A 21,354-nucleotide genomic window follows, 5' to 3' on the forward strand; every position below is an offset into this window, starting at 1 on the left:
TAGTAATGCTGATTTATTGAAAATATATTAAAATTATTAGTCATCCTGTTAAAAACGGGACTGTAATCCGCTTCCTGAAATGTTCGAAAATTCGTAATAATATCGGAACACGTGTACATCGACCTGCGTTGGTCTCAATAATATATCAGGACGAAATACAAAAAGGTTAGGACTTGTTTGATCACGTGTTCGCACATCGTGACAAAACATTGATATTTTAGTTTTAGTTTTTTAGGATACCTATCAATTCATTTGTTAATGGCCTACAATCCAGTTTTTAACAGAAATCCGAATAATTTGAAGAGATTTTTCATGAATTAGAAATATTTTTTATCAGGAAGTTTTCTCCGTATATTTATCGTTGATTGTCTGTGGCGGCCATCGGACGGACAACATCTACAATTTCATTCTGAGATAGATGACATTTTGCAAACTTGACCTTCAAAATAACAGGAAGGCCACAGTCTAAGTACTTTAGCTACTTATTATTAGTTGCAATCTTTATGACCGTTGCAAACATTATATTTGTTGATAATTTCTCTAACCGTGTTCCTGGCACGAAGCTCAATAACCTTAGATAACCTACAATAACCTAACAATTAATAAGCTTAACCACAAATAACATTAATTTAAATCAATAATAATAATTACACTTGACAATATCTACAAACAATTGCCAAGTTTAAGTAATAGTGTTACAATACTGAGAGTACCTCTCTTCCACTCTTTATACCATACAATATATTATTTTAAATATAAATATATACATATTAATAAATGGTAAAAAACCCGCGACCTTCGGATTGCTAGTCGACAGTCGATACTCTCAGTATTCATTGCTCTGGAAAGAATACCGAAAGGTTGCTTGAAATAGCTTTAACCGTGTTTGATGATCAGATCTGAATGTACAGGCACTTCTATACCTTCATCTTCCCCATCCCATTCCCTTCCCAACTCCTTTCTGCCTCACATAGACCTCAATTATTGAAGATGCCGAGAAAGGTAACTCCATTAGGCTATGTTGCTTTAAAGACTTGATATGAGTGTTATCGATCGAGCTATAGAAACAGTAATTGGACAATGTCTATATAAATTGAAGTAGGTATGCTGCAGCGAGGTCGAATGCAGGTGTTGTATTCGTGCAATCAGTAGTGCAGCTCGCATCTGTATCTGGTTCCCCGCTTATTCCTTTGTGCCGGAATGCCGGCTGCCCGCGCGGACTTGCAAGGATTCTATTAGATAATGCACCCGCCCAATCAGCGTGGCAGTTGTAACCCCTGCCAATCTGCGAGCAATTGACAATGTATGACACAAACGTGATCTAATAACCTGCCGCATGAATCACGTACGTACCTTCTCCCCCACAGGAAATTAACGTTCAGCGGGCTAGCAGCCAACAGCCCATTTCCTTATCGACGGTTGAGCGCTGCATTGAAAACAAAGAAGGTTGGAATGAATATCAATTGGCGTGATGTTTTACTTGCGGTCATTGCGGCCATTGCAGATCAACCAATAATAATAATAATAACCAATAAACCAACCAACTAACCGCACATGATAAATGTGTTGGAAAACCCGACTTTACTCTTCAAAGCTTATCCCGCGCTTTTCATCGAATTTTGTAGGCAATCGTCTTTTTGAGGAAATGTTACTCACCATTTTTTTAGCAGGTTTTTTCTTCATTGTTCCTCGCGTTTTCGTGCACTTCTCATAGAATGGCTGCCTTAAAATTCTCAAGGAAACTGCAACTGCTCGCAGCTCATTTATTTAGTAAAGGAATGAGGGAGATGTATGATAATGATTGCATTTCTCCTTTGGGAAACTAGACATTCGTACATAGTTTGTCTCAATCTTATTTAGTAAGTAAAAAGAGCTGTGCCATTATTGTGATAAAGAACATACGTTTCATGCTTTTTTAAGCCGTTGCCGTAAGAATTTTAAAAGCACCCAAACTATCGCAAATTTCTAACAACAACAAATGTTTTGGTGCCTCAAATATGTGACGTCTTCATGGCTCGTGTACTTTGGCTGCGAATTAAAAAAATATTATATATCGTAGTTTTTCAGATTATGGGAATCACATTTTTGCTGCACGACAAAGACAAATCTTCTGTTTAATTGAATTACCAGCATTCTGATAAATACAAGAAAAATGTATGTTCAAGACGGGCAGTATTTTTTTTTGTGATATTGGTGAAAATTAAAGGAAAACATGGAAGTTAAATGAAAATTAAACAGTGATTTGTTTTTTATACTAAGAAGTAAATTTGCCATATTTTAAAAACGCTGAAAAACTTATTCAAGATACAAAAATTATTTTATCACATTATTTTGTAGATTATTTCTTGGTAACGAATTCGTCTATAACTACCTACTCGTAGCTTTTTAGTGTTTCAATACGGTATAATTTTTTAAATAGCATCTCTCAGATCGGTTGACCGACAACTTTGAAAAGCTTTCAATTATTATATGTTTTTCCTGTTATTGTTTTTAACGAGATAATGATAATACCAAGGTTTTTATAATGCACGCCAAGTTCATGAATAATGAATAAATAGGTATTGGTAAAACGGACGAAACGGTGCACAAACGGTTTAACTATAATTTTATGTAAATACTTATATACCTACTCCAAGAATGATTTTATTTACACATGTTTCAAGTGAAATATACATCACTACGTTCATCTGGAATATACATAAACGTTGACATTAATATTAATTTTGTTTAAACATAACATTAACATTGAAGGCTATTGTAAAATTTTCACGTCGCACTTTTTATAATCGTTTATGTACTATCGTTATACTATACAGAGCGGTGTATATATTATTGTATCTTTGTACAAAATAAGAGATATTTATTCATTTATACTGGGTTTTTACAGATGATCTCACATTGAGTTATAAAAACTCAGTTAATACACAAATAGGTATGTACAATTACAAAAAGTTGTGAACAATTACAAACATCTACTCAGACATGGGATACCTACATTAATTTGCATACATCTAAACGACAATACAAAAAATACGAAATTATGTAAAAGTTCGCTGAAATGACAAAGAGAGGCAAGACATAAATAGAGACACAAGATAAATAAAAATAAATGTCAATTTCAGTACAATATATTTTTATATAGCGGAGAGTATTGTATATCGTACCACTTCGCACTTAACTCTCAATACTGCATGATCGAAATGGGTTAGAGAAGTGGAGTTAGGTTCAAATAAATACTTATTTTATTGGGTACGATATTTATTTAAATCATATTTTACAGGCATCTGGAATGTTTTCAAATTAAACGTTTTATAAAAAATGGTTTTCGGTACAATTTAACGAACCGGTACGGTTAATCGTACCACCGGTATGGTAAATCGTACCTAGACCATTATTCCAATTTATATCGAAGAAAACATGGACATTTTTAAGGCATGCATGTGTCGCAAATGTCTGAGTTACTGGTGCAAGCTTCATGCACCCATTTATGGCAACGAACGCACTGAATCCAGTCTTCTTTGGGTCCTGCCTTTTCAAAATAATTGCCAAAGCATAGGTGGCATATGTTTTCTTTATCGTCATAATCAATATCCGTATCCGAATCATTAAAAACGAAAATACTGTCAGCATCTTCACTACCGCTACTTCTGCAATTGGCTTTCTTTCGTCGAGCACACTTCTTACCCTTAATGGGCTTTTTATCAGTTTTAATAATCTTATTTTTATTTTTTTTCAATTTTTAATTTGGGCATTTTGACAGCTGAGCGTCTACCAGCAGCAACTTCTAGTCCTTTTTTATACAGACTTGCTGTTATATCAGCAGCCTTTTGTGCCGTGCGCGTGTTCCTTTTCCTTGGTTCTTTGGTATTGGAGAAATTTCAAGAATTGATAGTTGAAAAGATGTCGACGCGTTTGAATTCGTTTGCCCCAATTCAACATTTTCTTAATTGCACCTGGTGGTGAAAAGGACGAGGTCACTGGTGATGGTGGTCGCTACAAAGGCTCTGACGAGATCTCTGGTGTTTGTTGTACTGAACTCTTTAATTTAAAACTAGAAAATAATTTACTTAAAAAACAACTAACAAATTACGGTAAATCGTACCGGTACGATTTACCAAACCACTTGTGGTACGATTTAACAAACTCTGAGTTTTTATGAAAAAAAATGACAAAAATACATGTAAACGACAGGTGACAATATGATTTTGCAATCGTAATTTTCAGAATACAAACATGCTAAGTGAACTTAATTTGAGAAAAAACTAACATACCTACCTTTGAACACGAAATCACCTTACGCAGGAGCCGAAAAAATTAGATGAAAATTGTGAAAAAACAAAAATACTCCACTGCCAGCGCACACACGATCCAACACTAAATAAAAATGGCGGGACAACTATGACGCTTCTAACGGTTGGCAGAATATTATCAGGATTAAAAAATAGTGACCCGTAGCAAAAATATCGAGGTGGTACGATTTACCGACCGGTACGATATACCATACTCTCCCCTATGGTCGACACGAAATAAACCAAAAGAAGTGTGTTGTTGTTCTTAAGAAATTGGTAAAGCAATTATTAAAATTCTTTCTTTAACAGATAATCAATTTCATTGGCTGGTCTTATGCCTGTCAGTTGAAAAGTTCTTATGTAAATTAGCGACATCAGTTTTCTTTCAAATCAGTAGATAGGATAGAACACCCTTGTTGGGATTTTGTGACTGTGTTTTTTTAAGGTCGCTTGGTTGTTGACTATTTGACGAAAAAATATAGTTTGCAAGGGGGATTTTAACTTACGAAATTGACAGGAAATTTTTTAACTGACGTAAGGAAATATCTCGTAGACAATCCGATAGTACTTACTCATTCAGATCAATTGGACATCAATTCTAAGATGGCTAAACTTATTTGACAAAATGCTCCCTTGTTGAAATTAAAAGAGGTTTTGTACAAAAATTTAATTAATAATTCTAATTGCTTTCCACGAAAACTCTTTTTGATTTTTTTTTGTAGTTACCATTTTTTCTTTATTTCGGATTGTAGTATAATGTATTCCTCACAGATATGTAATTAAGTTGAGACTATTGAATGTAAATAATGGTTTTTAATCTGATAAACATTTTAATCGAGATAATTTGGTAAACGTTATTTAATTAGTGAAAGTGTGTTTAAGTACGTACTGTACATCATGGCCATACCTTCACGGCCCGATCGATTCCTTTGCATAGATTTTAGTATTTTTGGTTAACGCTCAAGGGTTTTATGTATCTTGGTAATAACTAGTCTTGCCGCTGAGAGGTCCGTTGAAACATCTCTTTGGATTACACGCTTGGTTTATGGGAAAGAGGGACAGGCAATGTAATGCAAGTCAGCCGAACAGTGATACACAACCTTCGTAATACTATGGCCCGCTTTCGCAAAAATAATTCATGGTTTTTTAAAATGTAAATACAATCATATACTTGACATAAAATGAGGGAAACAAAAAAATGATACATTCAAAATAAAGATAAGGATTAATGGACGAAAAAGGCGATAAAACTTAAATTTCATATCTGAAATGAATAAAACACAAAGGTACATAATACAAAACTTCACTTCACAATATATTGTACTCGTATAATGTTTCATTACTGCTTTTATTTTTTTATTTATTCATTGTATTTTATTATATACATTGGCTCCAACAGATGGACCTAAAAAACCCTGTATGGAGCATTTCGAGAACAATTTGAAGCCGCGGGGCAAAGATGAAGATGTGTGGAAAATGTCAAAACCTACTTTTTTTTTTTTTTTTTTTTTTTTATTTATCAACTTTCAAAAATACATTTTTTACAATTAAGTCCCGTTAAACTGATTGATATCAGTTTGTCAACGGGTTCTTTTAACAATTACTTCTTAAATACATATACAATTTTAACAAGTACATAAAATATACACATAATTACATTAATACAAAAAAATTCTTTCACATAACCATTTTTTTAACATACATTTCCTTCTGTGAGTCAATTCACAGCTTTTTATTGAGTTTGGTAACATGTTGTAAATTATTGGAACGAGGTATTCTAGAGTTCTTTGACCATATTTATTCAGGTATCTGGGAACTACAAGTCCATCGTTTGCAATTAGTCTTGTATTATGAACATGTGTCACTATTTTATTATGTTCAGATTGAGATGTATGCTGACTCGCAATTTTAAGCCACAATAAAGCACGAACAGATAATACATTTACAGAGTTGTATAGTAATGACTTTGGTACGTCATTTCTTTGTTCGTATTTAGTTCTGTTTAATAATAATTTTACCAAAGAATATTGTACATTTTGGACTGAAAGAAGATTTGTTTTTGTTGAATGTCCCCATGAAGTTATTCCGCATCTTATTAGGGATTCCGCCAATGATAGGTATACTATTTTAAGGGTATTTGGTGGAACAAAAAACTTTAATCTATAAAGTTTGCTCACTATAGCTCTAAGCCGTGTGCACACTTTTTGTATATGTATATCCCATTTAAAATAACAATCAATTGTTAAGCCTAGATATACGTATTTTGAAACAAGTTCAATATTTTTGCATGAGCATGGTTGTATTACAAAGTTATGAATGCAATTAAAGTCATGAGAAATAATTTTAGGAGTTATGGTGATGTTATTATGAGGAGATCTGATGTGCATAAGCTTCGTTTTTTTAGCATTGATTATTAAACCTACATCATGTGACCATTTTTGAAGAGTGACAAAGTCAATTTGAAGTAAATTACTCGCTATTAATAAATCCTCATGTGAAATAACTAATGCAGTGTCGTCAGCATAAACGTAATGTTTTACATGAGAAAAAATAAATTTCATTGCAGTAACATATATTATATACAAGGTAGGGCCTAGTATGGACCCTTGTGGTACGCCTGCGAAAACAATATTTTTTTTGCTAAAATGATCAAAAATTTTTACACAAATCTTTCTATTTTGAAAGTAGTTAACAAATAATTTATGTAGGTTTCCTGTAATTCCAATGTTTTCTAGAGTTTTAAGTAATTTACTATGATCAATCGTATCAAAAGCCTTTGAATTATCAATAAATAATACGAGTACATGTTTTTTTTTGTTAAGATCATTATTAATTTTATTTGAAAATTCTTGAAGTAGTAGATCTGTGCTTTTATTTTTTTGGAAACCATATTGATGGGTATCAATAATAGAAAATTTTTCAAGGTACTTTATTAGTTTTACAGATATATATTTTTCTAGGATCTTTTCAATTGCAGGTAAAATACTGATCGGTCTATAGTTTTCAATTTCACTGTGTTTACCACCTTTGTAGATAGGTCGGATTATGCTACATTTAAGATCTTCAGGTATAATTGCCTCCGATAAAATCATATTAATTAATAGAGTTAAAATAGGTCCTAAGATATTAAAGTGTTTTTTAATGTCACTTAACCCACTTAAATTTTTTAATGATTCCATTCCTTGTCTATCAAATATCCCCAAAAAATCACCAAGCCGTTATAACTACATTAACACTTTGCATATAACTCAAAAGGTAGTCATATAAGATGGCTGCCAGGCAATCTCCACTCACCCAAGATTTGGCTTCAATGCCATTCAACCAATATCTCACTAATGATTTGTCCATGGCTTTTTAGGTCCATCTTCTAACATGGGTAAAGCACCCAGTTAGATCAGATAATGTTTGAAAACAATATATTATAGTCATTAAAAAAATATATGTATACAGGGTGTATCGGCAAGTACCCGACAAACTTTAACCAGCTATTCCTTAGCACATTTGGAGTAAAAAATGTTATGTGTGCTTTGCTGTCCGGTAACATTTTTTTCCATTAAAAACAAAAAATAAATAAAAAATCCACACTCCGTCACTGTCATTTTCATTGTTTCTCGTGTTCAACAGCTGTTATTAGCAAGTGTGTCAAAAAGTGTCCTCGCTCTTTGGTACACACTAAATAATAATAGTTAAAAATGAGACGAATGGTGCCGTGCTATTTCGTTGTGCTTGTAAAAGCGCGCCAAAGTAGGTACGTACGAACATTATTCAACGAAGCTCGAACAAAATATTGCCAGACGGGTTTTCAAACTTTGACAAAGGATAAAACATTGGTGACATGTGGTGAAAATATGAATAATAAATTTTTTATTAAAAAAAATGTTACCAGACAGCAAAGTGCCCATAACATTTTTTACTCCAAATGTGCCAAGGAATAGCTGGTTAAAGTTTGTCGGGTACGTGCCGATACACCCTGTATATATGTACACATATACAGTGGGTTGCCATATTAATAGGGACAGTTCTAATATTTCCTGATTTTTATGTTTACGTTGTCTCTACTTCTAAATAACTTGGATATGATGGCCATTCCTTCGTTATTTTTGTTGCTGGTAGGGTAAACGGTACTATCTCTGGCACCCCCCCATTGATTGGCACTCCTGAATTGAAACAGTAATATTAGTGGCTACGGCGAGAAATATATTCCAATTTTAGACGTATTGTGTTCCCACACTATCCTATTTTTAGATTTGCATAATTTATTTCATACATAGGGCAGCATTTTTCAACTGTCAACTGATCCGTGGACGCGGGTAGTGCTCATCACGTTTTATCAAAATTTCTTATTGTTTTCATAAGGTAAGTCTTCCATTATATTGATAATTATTTCAAGTTTTTACAAGATTTTGATATATTTTAGAGTGTTGTGTTGTAAATAAAGGCCAAAGGTGAGTTTCTTTGCCATCCTTATTTAGTTTAAGCGCCTGGATAAGATAATTGCCAGGTGCCAATGATTGTGTGTTACATTTGTATGGAGGTCTATTCATTGTCATGCATGTCAATCACTGTACTTTCATATAATAATTGATAAATTGTGTTTTTTTAGACAATTGATATGTAGTTTTGCTTAAATTCAGCAGTAAAATTTAGAACATACATTTGTTTAATTAAAGTATTATTATTAGCAGTGCCAATCACTATAACCTACACATGCCAATCACTATACTGATAGGTGTGCCAATATTTACACTGCCAATGATACACACTCTAAAGTTTACACCATTAATTCATTTAAAATTATTTATTAAAGTTAGTTTTGTTTGTGTTTTTTACAGATATCAAATTAAAATGCCTAAAGTTCCTGCTGATTTAAAGTATTTCCAAAAATACAAGGAGAACGACATTCAGAAGGCTTTAGATGCTGTGAAAAGTGGTATGTCGAAAAAAGCCGCTTCTAAACAATTCAATATTCCACGGTCTACTATTCAATTTAGATTAAGTGAAAAATATGTTAAGACAAGACCCGGACCAGCAACAGTTTTAACAGAAGAAGAAGAGTCTATCCTCGTTCGGTGGATTAGTACAAGCAGTCAGAAAGGTTTCCCACGAAGAAAAGAACATATTCTGGAGAGCGTGCGATATTTTCTCAGTAAAAATCCTCGACCAAATGCATTTATTAACAACAACCCTGGGGAAGGATGGAATATCGGATGATTTCTTATGCTTTGATTCGGATGATGAAGTACCTTTGAACACAATAATTGCCAACGATTTGCAAAAACGAGCGAATGACAGCCACCTTTTGTCAAATGACATGCCAGATCAAGAATCGCCTCAATTGGAGCTAGCAGATAGCATCCCTTCTTGCAGCAGTGCATATAATTATTCACAAAAGTCCACAGAGATGAAAATAATAAATAACGACTTTGTACAAAACCAGCGCGTTACTCCCAAAAAGCACAATACTTCATTAAATGATATCCTGAATTGGCCAAAGACGCCAGAGAGGAAAACCAAAAATATGACAAGGAAAAAAACTTTTGTTTTGACTAGTAAAGAGTGGCTTGATATTGAGGAGGCAAAAATGAATGCAAAAAATAAATTGGTCTTAGAAAAAGCGGCTAGAAAAACTCAAAGAGAACAAAATTCCAAAGTTAAAGCTGAAAGTTCTAAACTGATTAACAAATCAAGAAAAATATCGCAAAAAAAGAATAATAATACTGCGATTGAAAAATGCCCGTTCAAAAGCCAAATGAATGTTTGAATTTTGAAGATACTCTTCCACCAAAGATAAACAAGAATGGTTCGACTTCAACACAATTTCATTCCAAAACTTATTGTAACCTCGTGCAAAAACCTACAAAATTACAAATAATTACTCTTCCTGAAAATGAACCATCAACATCGAATAATATTTTCCAAACCAACAGTGCAAGCGTACATAAATCTGTTGAACCTAAATTAAAAATCATTTCATGCGTGACACTCAAAAACCATTTAAAATTATAGTTAAAAAACCCGTTTCTGGAAATGAAAATAATATTCAAAGTCTACCAGATGACACGAAAAATCTTTCGGAAAGCGAAATTATTGAAGATTTGCTAAAAGAAGATTGAAATTTCTTAAAAGAAGTACGTAATACCCACCTACCGCAGTTTTTTTTAATATTTGAAAAATATAATTATTTAGTAAAATGTATCCTCTTTGTGAATTGTATCCTCATTCAATAAAGTTTACTGAAAAAAAATGTTTTCTTTACAAAAATAATATATAAAACAAAGTGCCAATGATTATACTTCTTGCAATGCCAATTAATGTATCGTGGGTGCCAATGATTGTACTTTTTATATGTTTGCGATTTGATTCACTATAGTGAGAAACGCAAGCAAAATTAAAGACAGGCAACATAGAAAATGTGCAGTCAATTGTTGAACAAGTCAACTGTAATAAATATATTTTTAAAAATTTGCAATGATAACACAAGATCGGGTAACAAGTTGAAAGTTTACCATAAAGTGCCAACCATTGTACTCCTTACCCTATTACCACTGATACTTTTAAGAAGTGGCAACACTCGCAAAGTGCCACATCCCTCGAAAATTTAAGGTTTTTTCCATGTGGTAAGCATTTTTGTGAAAATTCGTTATTGAAGTTCTGGTAAATAAATATACATAATAATTATATTTAAGAGTTTTAACAGTTTAGCTGTACAAAATTGTAAGTAATTATTAAATATCTATTAATTTTGTAATTTTTTTTTTCATATCTTATTTCAGTGAATAGTTTTTCCATATTGAGTCCAATGTTCTGTTTTTTCAGTATGGCTAGGTCTTCAGATACGTCCCAAAGAAAATGTGCGGAAGTGAAGTCACTATTGTTAAACACTTAACATTCCCAAAGGGAAATAGCAACCATTACAGGTATTTCAAAGTCTGTGGTTAACAGGATAAATTAGAAAATCAATCAAAACCTGCCCCTTGAATTGAATCACAATGGGAAATGTGGCAGAAAACGAATCACTACACCTCGTACTGACCGCAAAATCAAAGACGTCTGTCTCCAAAACCGCAAAAAGAGTGTGGCTCGTCTGACCTTGATGATCAACAAAGATGATATCGAAGTCTCCCAAAGGAGAGTCCAAAGGAGATTGGCTGAGGAGAACCTCATTGGTCATCGGCCAGCTAAAAAACCTCGTCTCACTGTAGATATGAGGAAAAAACTACTGGAATGGGCCAACGCACACCAACACATGACTATAGAGAACTGGAATATGGTAATTAACAATTTTGTGGTTATCAAACTTAAAAAAAATTCCATTAGTTTGATTATGGCCTTTTTCTAGGTGTGCTCCTCCGACGAGTCCATATTCCAAATTTTGTTGGATAAATCATCGTTCGTCCGACGACGCCCAGGAGAGAAATATCATCCGGACTGCCTTGTAGAGACGATCAAACACCCTACCAGTATCATGGTGTGGTCAGTCATCTCTTCCAAAGGGATGGGGCGCCTCTACATCGTGCAAGGGACTATGAGGCAGGATCAGTACAGACAAATACTGGAAAATCGATTACTGCCTTAAGTCGGAGAATGGTTCCCTGGTGGCCAGGAATACGTTTATATGCACAACTCCGCACCCTGTCATGAAGCCAGGACTGTCTGTGGACTCCTGGCTGAAAAAAATATGCCAGTTTTACCTTTGCCGGGGAATTCCACTAACATGAACCCTATTGAAATCCTGTAAGAGCTCACCAAGAGGGAGATTGCCAAGGATGTGGTCAAAATGAAGCAGCAGCTCATCGAAACCCTCATCCGGGTGTGGCATCATTCTCCTGAACTAAAGATTACAGCAAAATTGTGCATTGAGAGTATACCACGGCGTGTACAAGCTGTTATTGCGGCTAAAGGCGAAATTACGAAATATTAACTTTTTGGTCGATAATGTTTAAAAATAATAAAAAATAAAAAAATAATCGCAGATTAAGGACAAATACGGTGTATATAATTTTTAAAATTCAATGTCCTTGTTAATAAATAATAATAACCGCACCTAAAATTATAAACATCTTTATTTTATGAACACAAAGTATGAAAAACACATTTTCCGTAAGTGTCCCTATTAATATGGCAACCCACTGTATATATAAGACTGTCAAAATACAATTTCGACTCCCGGGTCGCATTTAGGCCAATGATATTGATCACTTTTTCAGCAAAGAATTTAGATATATGATTTTTTTTAACAATTTCATCACAAGTAAGGAAACATTATTGAAGTTACATACTTCGAGCACACGGACGCACCCACATCACACTTCGGTTCATCAGGGTCTAGCCAGTGTACTAATTGTCGCCCTTGAATTATTTACAGAAACAGTACTTTAAAATTGTATTTAACAAGTTGTACCGCACTATGTTTGTGCACCACTGCAAGCGGTATAGCATCATTTGAAAGCCTCGATTTTGCTGGACCGCAACAGAAATCCACCGTTATTTGATATCGGTCGTTGACTTGACACAGCGGAGGCGGACTTGCCCATTGTCATGGAATAATATTTACCTTCGAGATATCTAGATGCCGGTAACGTACAAGTACCAAATATGCAACTATATCCGTCTTACTTATTAGATTCTTAAGCGCCCGTTAAGTCTTGGTATAGATAATCCGGCATCATGCCCGGGTTAAGGTGCGTTTAACCATATATTCGCCGTGATAATAAGTCGAGCACCCCTGTACTAGATATATGCCAAATAATTATTTTTATAAAAATTGACAGGTCTTACGGAAATAGGCATAACAAATATAAGTTTGCTGAGAAAGGAAACTAAATTATAGTCCATCTCACTTGTAACTGTAAATAGTATTCTTCCATATGGTAATCTCCGCATTTTCCCATATAAAGTTTTTCCCCACAAAACACCCAATCGGTTCAATTCTTTTATTTTTCACCGATAGAGTATGTCCGGTCTTTCCGGTCCGAATAAAAAAATTATCCTATTTTTCGAATTGAAAGATTAAAAAAATTGCCATGGTTTCAAATACAATAAAAAATTATTAAAAAAAACACCGAATGTTATGCAAGTGGCCTACACCAGCGGAAGCCGGTGAATCTGCATCACACAGAGAATGAAAAAAAATTTTTTTTTTAATTTTTTCAGTAATCAAAGAATATTAATTAATTATGGAGTCAGTTTGAGCAAACACAATTTATAGGACTATAGCTATTAGTATCCCGGTATTTAGGAAGTAAGTTTACGAGAGATGGGAAGGCTGACAGAGATATTAAAAGAAGAGTAAATGCAGGGAACTCCATTAATGAAGGACTGAACGCAGTTGGCTATAACAAAAAATGTCCAAAGAAGCGAAGCTAGCTGTCCACAATGGAGTGCTGGTACCTACCCTGACTGGCAGATAAAGGATGAAAGTAGACTGAATGCTATAGAAATGAGATCGTGTGAGAAATGTGGAGATTCGCAAAGAGTGCTATGCTGATGTAAGCGTAATGAGTAAAATTAATAAAGGGACATTTAGACACTTACTTTGGAGACACTTAGTTTGGGAATGTATAGCAAATGAACGAATAAAGTAGTGTAAGGAGAATATATGACGAAAATGTGAATGGTGGCAGAAGTCGGGGACGCCCGAGGAAGACATGGCACGATCAAATGAATCCGATACTTGAGTCGGGCAATGTGAAGAGTCAGAATAATAGAAGAGTATGTATGAGACGATGTATGAATGTGAATGAAGCAAGGAGTGTGTGTCAAGACCGAGTCGTTTGGCGGTCCGTCCTCTCTGTCTTGTGAATTTGTTTTACTGTGCTTTCGATGGTAGGAAAATAATTAGTTACATAACATATTACTATTTTAATTAGAATATAATTAGAAAAGCATTACCTCTGCCAGAAGTCACCCCAAATGGTTATTTTACGTTTAGTGACTTAGCAGGGGTGCCCGGGTTCATGGGGAGAGATCTTGGTGGGGGTTCCTATCTTTATACGTTTTTCCTTTCCAGAACTGCCTCTCCTTTCTTTCCTTTAACCCCTCAAGCCTCGGAAGGACATTACTAGCCACAGACATCATATTATATAAGAGGCTCTGAAGGACAGATCTGACCATAAATTATAAAAGTATTTTGTTAATCTTTTTCTATAATGTGTAGATATGTGATTTGTTCGTCGTTGGAAAGATAAATAATTAATCTTCTTAGTTTGGCTCAAATATTTTTGCATGATTACATGGTTAAAATAAAAAAAAAAATGTCAAAGTATATGATTTGTAAATTGGCAGGATTTTTTCATTGACAGTGGAAAGTTCAAAATTATTTGTATTTTTTTATCGTATAAACGGTATTAAAAGTGAAGAGACAGTTTTCTTGCAAATTCCCTACACAAAAGGAATGTGTTTTCTAAATATCGAATTATTTCTAAATTAGTCGAGTCAAAATGTCCCGGTAAATTTTTTTGCTAACATTTTCATGTTAGATATTTAAATTTTATTATTTTAAAATATCAACGTTTATTTCAAAATCGAACGAAGGTAATTTTATCTAGTTTCTATAATGGTAATTCTTTCAAAAATCAGTAATATGTAGCACATTTTAGATACCTCGGGAGCATTCCGTAATTCCATGAAATTTCACCGTGTCGTTGGGACTAGGTAAAAATATTTTAAAACCTGAAGGGTTAAAATGCCCCAAAAATAACATAGTTTTGTGAATATTTCTGCGTGGAGTTAATTTAAAAAAAATGTCATCTGACAAAATTATGTTTTCACCAAATAAGTTATAAAATTCACTATAACATTACACTGATCTCATTGTATTAATTCCATGAAATTTAACCGTGTCGTTGGGACTAGGTAAAAATATTTTACAACCTGAAGGGTTAAAATTCCCCAAAGATAACATTGTTTTGTTAATATTTCTGCGTGGAGTTAATTTAAAAAAATTGTCATTTGGGAAAATTATGTTTTCACCAAATAAGTTATAAAATTCATTATAACATTACACTGATCTCATTGTATTAAAAACAACAATTTACCTAACATAAATTTTTTTTCACAGAAAACTTGATCTATTGATGTTATTATCAGCTGAATGAGTTTTGGTTGAAGATTCCCTTTGCATTCTTTCCCTTTCTACATACTTTAATGAATAAAAAAAATGAACTGGTTTGTTAAATATGTAATTTGATGGATTTTAGACCTCACGTGTGTGTCCGGAAGACCATAAAGAAAACCATTGCCGACGATGAAGACATACAACAACTGAAGAGCAATCCGATTATTCGCAGCGTTTCTTCAAACACCTGCACCCTGGCAGCCGGGACATACGAATGCATTCTTAGGTAAGTACTTATTATCTGAAAGTGCATATAAATTTTAATGGTATAAGTTTATATTGAAGACTGACTGAAAATGCTGTTTGTTGATCTCTAAACAAAATTAATCAGTTTTGGCTAAGTCAAGGGCTTAAAGTCAAACATCGTTGTCTATAATGAACATAAAATAATTATAGGTCTTAAAGTCAAACAATTTTATCTACAAAAAATATACCAATAATTCCATGGCTTGAATTCAAATAACTTATTTATAAAAAAACATACCAATACTAATCATTATTGGTACGTCTTTTTGTAGATATCGTTGTTTGACTTTAAGCCCCCAAATTATCGGTATATTTTTTGCAGACATTTAAGTCCTAGAATCATTTGTATGTTTTCTTTGTCTGCAATGTTATTTGACTGTAAGACCAAGAATTATTTGTATTTTTTTGTAGGTAGCGTTGTTTGACTTTGAGCCCTCGATTAGTGTGATGATATTTTTCTGTCCTACTTAATTAGAGATTTGGTTCACCTACAGATTATAGAATCATGCCCTCGAGTATTGTCCGTACAGAAGCACAAATAAAAATGTTAACAATTTCTTGTGGACTTCGAAATGGGTTATTCATCTAATATTATACTATCTGTGGGTTCACCAAACCAAACAAAACCTTGAATTGGACCTTTTATCGATTTGCACAGAGTTGAATGTTTCGAGCCATCCATAAAATTTTACCACAGAGATTAGGAGTTTTAGTCATTTATAAAATTATATAAGTGATAAAGTGAGGTTTGAGTAACAGTGTTTTGATTTATATAATATTATTTTAATATTTTTTTTATATCGATGATCTGAATATGTACATCATATTAATATGACAAACAAAGTTTTAGATGTTTGTCACAAAGAAATAAATATTAATTTTATTATTTTAGTCAAATGGTCGGAGATAGACAAGTTACCACCACTACCACCTTTGAATGCTGCGCGGGATATGAAAATTCTTTTAAGGGAACTTGTGAAAAGGTTAGTAACAATATGACAAATAAAGACACCTACATACATAATTACTTTTATAAATATTGTATATTGTTTTATGAGAAAAATATTTGCTGAAAATGTTTCGTATTAACACTTAGGTGGACATTTTACCAATGATGGACACCATATTGAAAATGAATGCCACTCAATTCATAGATGTTTTGGATGGCAAGGAAGACTACATCAAGAAAGAAAATGTCACCCTATTCCTTCCTAGTAATGAAGCTTTCGAAAAGTTCTCCAATCACATGCTGGAAACTGTAAGTACTTACGTCGCCAAAAATTATTCTTTGACGCAATGAGAAAGTCCAAAAATAAGACAAATTAATGTTGTGGTAAAGACGCTGATGATAATAAGGACCAACAATACCAGATCAACTTCATAGAATCTATGAAATATGAGGTAACAGGTTTTCTATGCGTTAGAATACCTGCAGATGGCATAAAAATTAAAATTGAGAATTTTCATGCATCATAAATATTGACTAACATATGATATATAACAAATACTATATACATAACACATACTATCAATGATCACACGGTATAGTAAAAATAAAATAAACAAATCAAAAACTTAAAAAAGATTTTCTTTCGCAGATTTGCTGCGTCTCTTTATACTCCACTAATACAAATGAATAGAAATAGAGTAATGTGTGAATGTGAGTCAATTCCTTTACATCATGGAAATAGTTCATAAAATAGATAACCTACCATAAAGAAACTAAAAAAGTAAGATGCCAACATTTCGTAGCAAGTTGAAGAGTCATTTTATGTAGGAGATAAATAAAGTCTAATAATACTATGAGTTATTATTATCATTGAATGTAGGTATCAATGCCCTTATGCAAAATCATTTTTCATATAGAATTTATTCAAAATAGTCAAGTGACTATCACCGGTTCCGTCGGCATTTCAAAATTCCGCCTTTCTCAGTTGTAGGAATTATTGAATGCTGGTAAAACTGATAAACATACCAAAAAGGTTGAAAGGTATTTGAAAAATTATTGAATCAAACCTTGTTTTTCTAGAACAACATAAACTTATGGGTGGGAAGTGTAGACCTTGCGCGGCGCCGCAGGGACGCCGATGATTTGAACGAGATGACCTCGCTGCAGATGCTGAGCAGTCACATGGTTAGTGGAGTGCACAAGATCAAACCAGGAGACTCTTTGAAAAGGTTGGTTTTATATGCATAAAAAGATTGTTAGTACTTTCCCGCTTAATATTTTAGGTTTGCTATGAAAATATTCAACTCGGGTTCAATTCTTATTTTATTTTGATTTTTTTATTATAGATTTTTCTTTACCCTCCTCACTAGTGAGTATATCCTCCCCATAGTCTGTTCTGAAGTGGGTATATTCTGAGGGTTGGTCTGTAGTTTTTAGTGCCACCACAAACGGAGACCAGGGATGGATATTGATAATACTTTTGTTAGCACTTATGTACATTGATAATAATTTTGTTAGCACTTATGTTCGAGTACATTGATAATACCTTTATTGACAATTATTTGCATGGATAATTCTTTAGTTAGCACTTATGTACATTGATAATACTTTTGTTAGCACTTACATACATTGTTAATCTCTGTTAGCATTTATGTTGCTACAATGGACAAGACACAAGGCCCACTCAACTAGGATGTATCCCAAGTCGAAAAGACACGAAAACATATTTTTTAAATAATTCTTTCAGTTTGACTAATTCATCACTGAATGTGCAAGAGGCCTATACTTCCACTGGCGATTCTATTCTCCTGGTCAACTGTGCGAAAGTGGTATCTCCGAACGTTGCCACCAAGGGAGGAATGATTCACCAAGTGGATCATGTGCTGGTGCGTATGACAATAACATTATATTTATTTTTTTTACTACTTTAATGTTCGGTTATGAAGATTTTTAAAATATTTTTTTTCAATGTTTCACAGATGCCTGTGAAAAAATCTCTGATAAGTATTTTGAAAGACACTCCTGAACTGAGCAACTTCTATGAATGTAAGTTACAACAAAATTATTTATTAGGTTCATTGATAACAATATTATAATATCAAGAAATCTAATAATCCCCTGCATTTGAATTTAAAACTAAATCAGGGTTAATATTAAATAAAAATACATGATAACATTGCTTCCGATGCTAAAAATGGAAAAAACATTAATGTTTAAATCAATTTATTATTATTGTGCGTATTTATAATCATTCACTTTCATCGAGGGACTGGGTTTATAAGATTTTCAATCAATGATATTCTAGCATTGCAGAGGTCTGGATTAGATGAGTTCATTAGTGACGATGAAGACTGGACCATATTTGCTCCTACAAACAAAGCTTTCGACGATCTGGATTCTGTTTTCCAGAATCAACTTTACGACGGCAACAGTAGCTGCGCAATAAGTATAAATACCTTTTAACCAATTTAACAATAGTTACTTGTTTCACAATTTTAAATATTGTACGAGTGGTAACAAAAAGTAGCTTTTTAATGTTGTATCGCTACATCTCAATCCTGTGTTTCCTTTTAGATCTACTTAAGCATCACATAACACCGGAGCCGTTATGCTCCTTGACTGCGGAAGGAAAGACAATAAGGATGAGTGATTCACTTAGTGAAATAATGGTTATGTCCGGAATCACTGTAGAGAGTGATGCTACTGCCGAACCTGTAAGTCACTGTAATCAACTTCTTTTGTCCTAATAATTAAACTTTTAAGAATGTATTGTGACATCCTTGGTAGTATAATGATATTGGAATTTGACTTTAGGATGAAAAGACTGCAAACTTTTTGATTTTTCTGTAAGGCCAGTTGTTTCAGAAATATTGAACAATTCAGAAAATTTCTTCTTTAATATTCAAGTTTTATGAATTTTCTATTCAAGTTCTGTTATTATTCCATTATTGGCCAGTCCTTGAAAAGAACTTTCAGAAAACTTGAATATTAACTTTTAAATTTGATGAATTGTTCATATTCTGTGAAACAACTGGACCTTGGTTAGGGTGTTTTGATGTTGATTATTAAGTTTGATGGACCTACACAATTGGCTTTTTTTACGTTAGTTCCACACAAGAGGCCTTAAGGAAAATAATATTCCTCAGGGTCTTTGTCACTGAACCTAGCGAACCACTTGGGTGACATGGTAGAGATGTTGTTTATCCAATAAATGGTGACTGTGGTGGCGGTACCTATACCCTCCTCCCGAATTGCCACCATTGTGAGGAGTTATAATAAACCGTAAATTGATTAAAAAATTCCAGGATACCTTGGGAGAAACGATATACACTATTAACGATGTGCGAGTAATCAGACCTGACTTGGTGGGAACAAATGGAGTTATACATATCATTGAAGAGGTTATGGTGCCAGAAGCCGGTAAGAACAAAATAGTCCTAATCATAAAAAAAAATATTGGATAATGTATGCGTATAGGTAAATGTATATATCAAATTCTGATCCCTCCATAAACACGAGTTATTCCCAATTAGTGAGGTATTAACTAACATGAAGAAAGGTACCTATATTATGTATTTACCCTTAATTAAAAATTTTAAATAAAGTAAAAAATAATTAATTAGTAATATCACACAATCAAAGGTTATTGGCCGAAACTAAAACTTCAGTCGGTCTTGGTAAAGTAGACGAATCTCTATAAAATAAGGCATTTTGTAATAATTGATTGCATCCTGAATCACCTTTTATGATTTTTTTTGGTTAACAGGACTATGAGGTATACAGTGTTATGTTAAATTATTTCCAGCGTTCCCGATTAGTAACTTATTAGAGAAGAAGAACCTTACTCAGTTCCTGGGCATCATAGAGAGAGCCGGACTGAAGACTGAGATGGACAGTTGGTCCGACGTGACATTGTTCATTCCAACTGATGTGGCGATTGAGACATTCCTGAAAAAGGCAGGCAACAATCGCATGAAAAATGTGTTAGAATATGAAGGTAACAATGATTCAAATGTCATAGGGCAACACATTATAACATGTCCCTACTCAGAAGCGGGTAAGGGTACAGCTGCCCCGAAAATCATTTCCTAAAAATACCCCCCACACAGCATTCCCAAAGATGACATAGGTGCTGAGCAAAATTATTTTCCGCAGTGCTTCCTCTGCAGAGCAAGTGTAAAAAAATAATAACTCTATTTTTTTAACCTCGTTTTTACTTGAAACTTCTTTTTAATGTGTTTAATATGACATAGGTCTCCTCTGCGGAGCAAGTGTAAAAAAAAAATCACTCTATTTTTTTAACCTTGTTTTAACTTGAAACTTTTTTTTAATGGGTTTAAAGATTACACCAGTACTACTCCGTTGGATAAACACTCAAAAAGAGATTTGAAAAACTTTGTACTGCATCACATTACAAAGGGAAATCTTAAAAGCTGCGGAATGGAAGACAACGCAATGCTTAACACCATGGACCGATTTCAATTAAGGACAAATCTCTATTCAACTGTAAGAATTCATTCAATTTATTATTCAACTTTAATGGTCATTCAAAAAACATAGTTTTGAATTGAAACTGTACCTGACATGCTCATAGTTTTCAAAACATTCAAAGATATCATCCTGTTGAGGGACCATCACTCAGAATCGAAATGTTTCTTGAAATGGCTCTAGCTCTGCTTAGTGACCAGACATAAGTAGTCAGGTTCTTCTCAACCCACATTTTCTCTATCCCCACAAAATAAGTGGGGATGCCA

At 33.5% G+C, this 21,354-nt stretch overlaps 1 protein-coding gene across 1 annotated transcript in view; it reads left to right on the plus strand.

Moving 5' to 3' along the window:
• Window positions 1–21,354, plus strand: part of mfas (midline fasciclin) — a 45,463-nt gene that overhangs the window by 18,631 nt on the left and 5,478 nt on the right. The window contains exons 4-14 of the mRNA XM_089646133.1: window positions 15,488–15,631; window positions 16,544–16,634; window positions 16,748–16,909; window positions 17,681–17,829; window positions 18,348–18,486; window positions 18,580–18,646; window positions 18,906–19,046; window positions 19,175–19,314; window positions 19,906–20,020; window positions 20,406–20,597; window positions 20,943–21,106. Of these exons, the coding sequence (XP_089502259.1) occupies window positions 15,488–15,631; window positions 16,544–16,634; window positions 16,748–16,909; window positions 17,681–17,829; window positions 18,348–18,486; window positions 18,580–18,646; window positions 18,906–19,046; window positions 19,175–19,314; window positions 19,906–20,020; window positions 20,406–20,597; window positions 20,943–21,106 (1,504 nt within the window). The remainder of the gene's footprint in view (window positions 1–15,487; window positions 15,632–16,543; window positions 16,635–16,747; window positions 16,910–17,680; window positions 17,830–18,347; window positions 18,487–18,579; window positions 18,647–18,905; window positions 19,047–19,174; window positions 19,315–19,905; window positions 20,021–20,405; window positions 20,598–20,942; window positions 21,107–21,354) is intronic.

The sequence above is a fragment of the Hesperophylax consimilis genome, chromosome 23, assembly GCF_061612785.1.
Source record: "Hesperophylax consimilis isolate HC1 chromosome 23, BYU_Hcon_1.0, whole genome shotgun sequence".
In the NCBI taxonomy this organism is placed as follows: domain Eukaryota; kingdom Metazoa; phylum Arthropoda; class Insecta; order Trichoptera; family Limnephilidae; genus Hesperophylax; species Hesperophylax consimilis.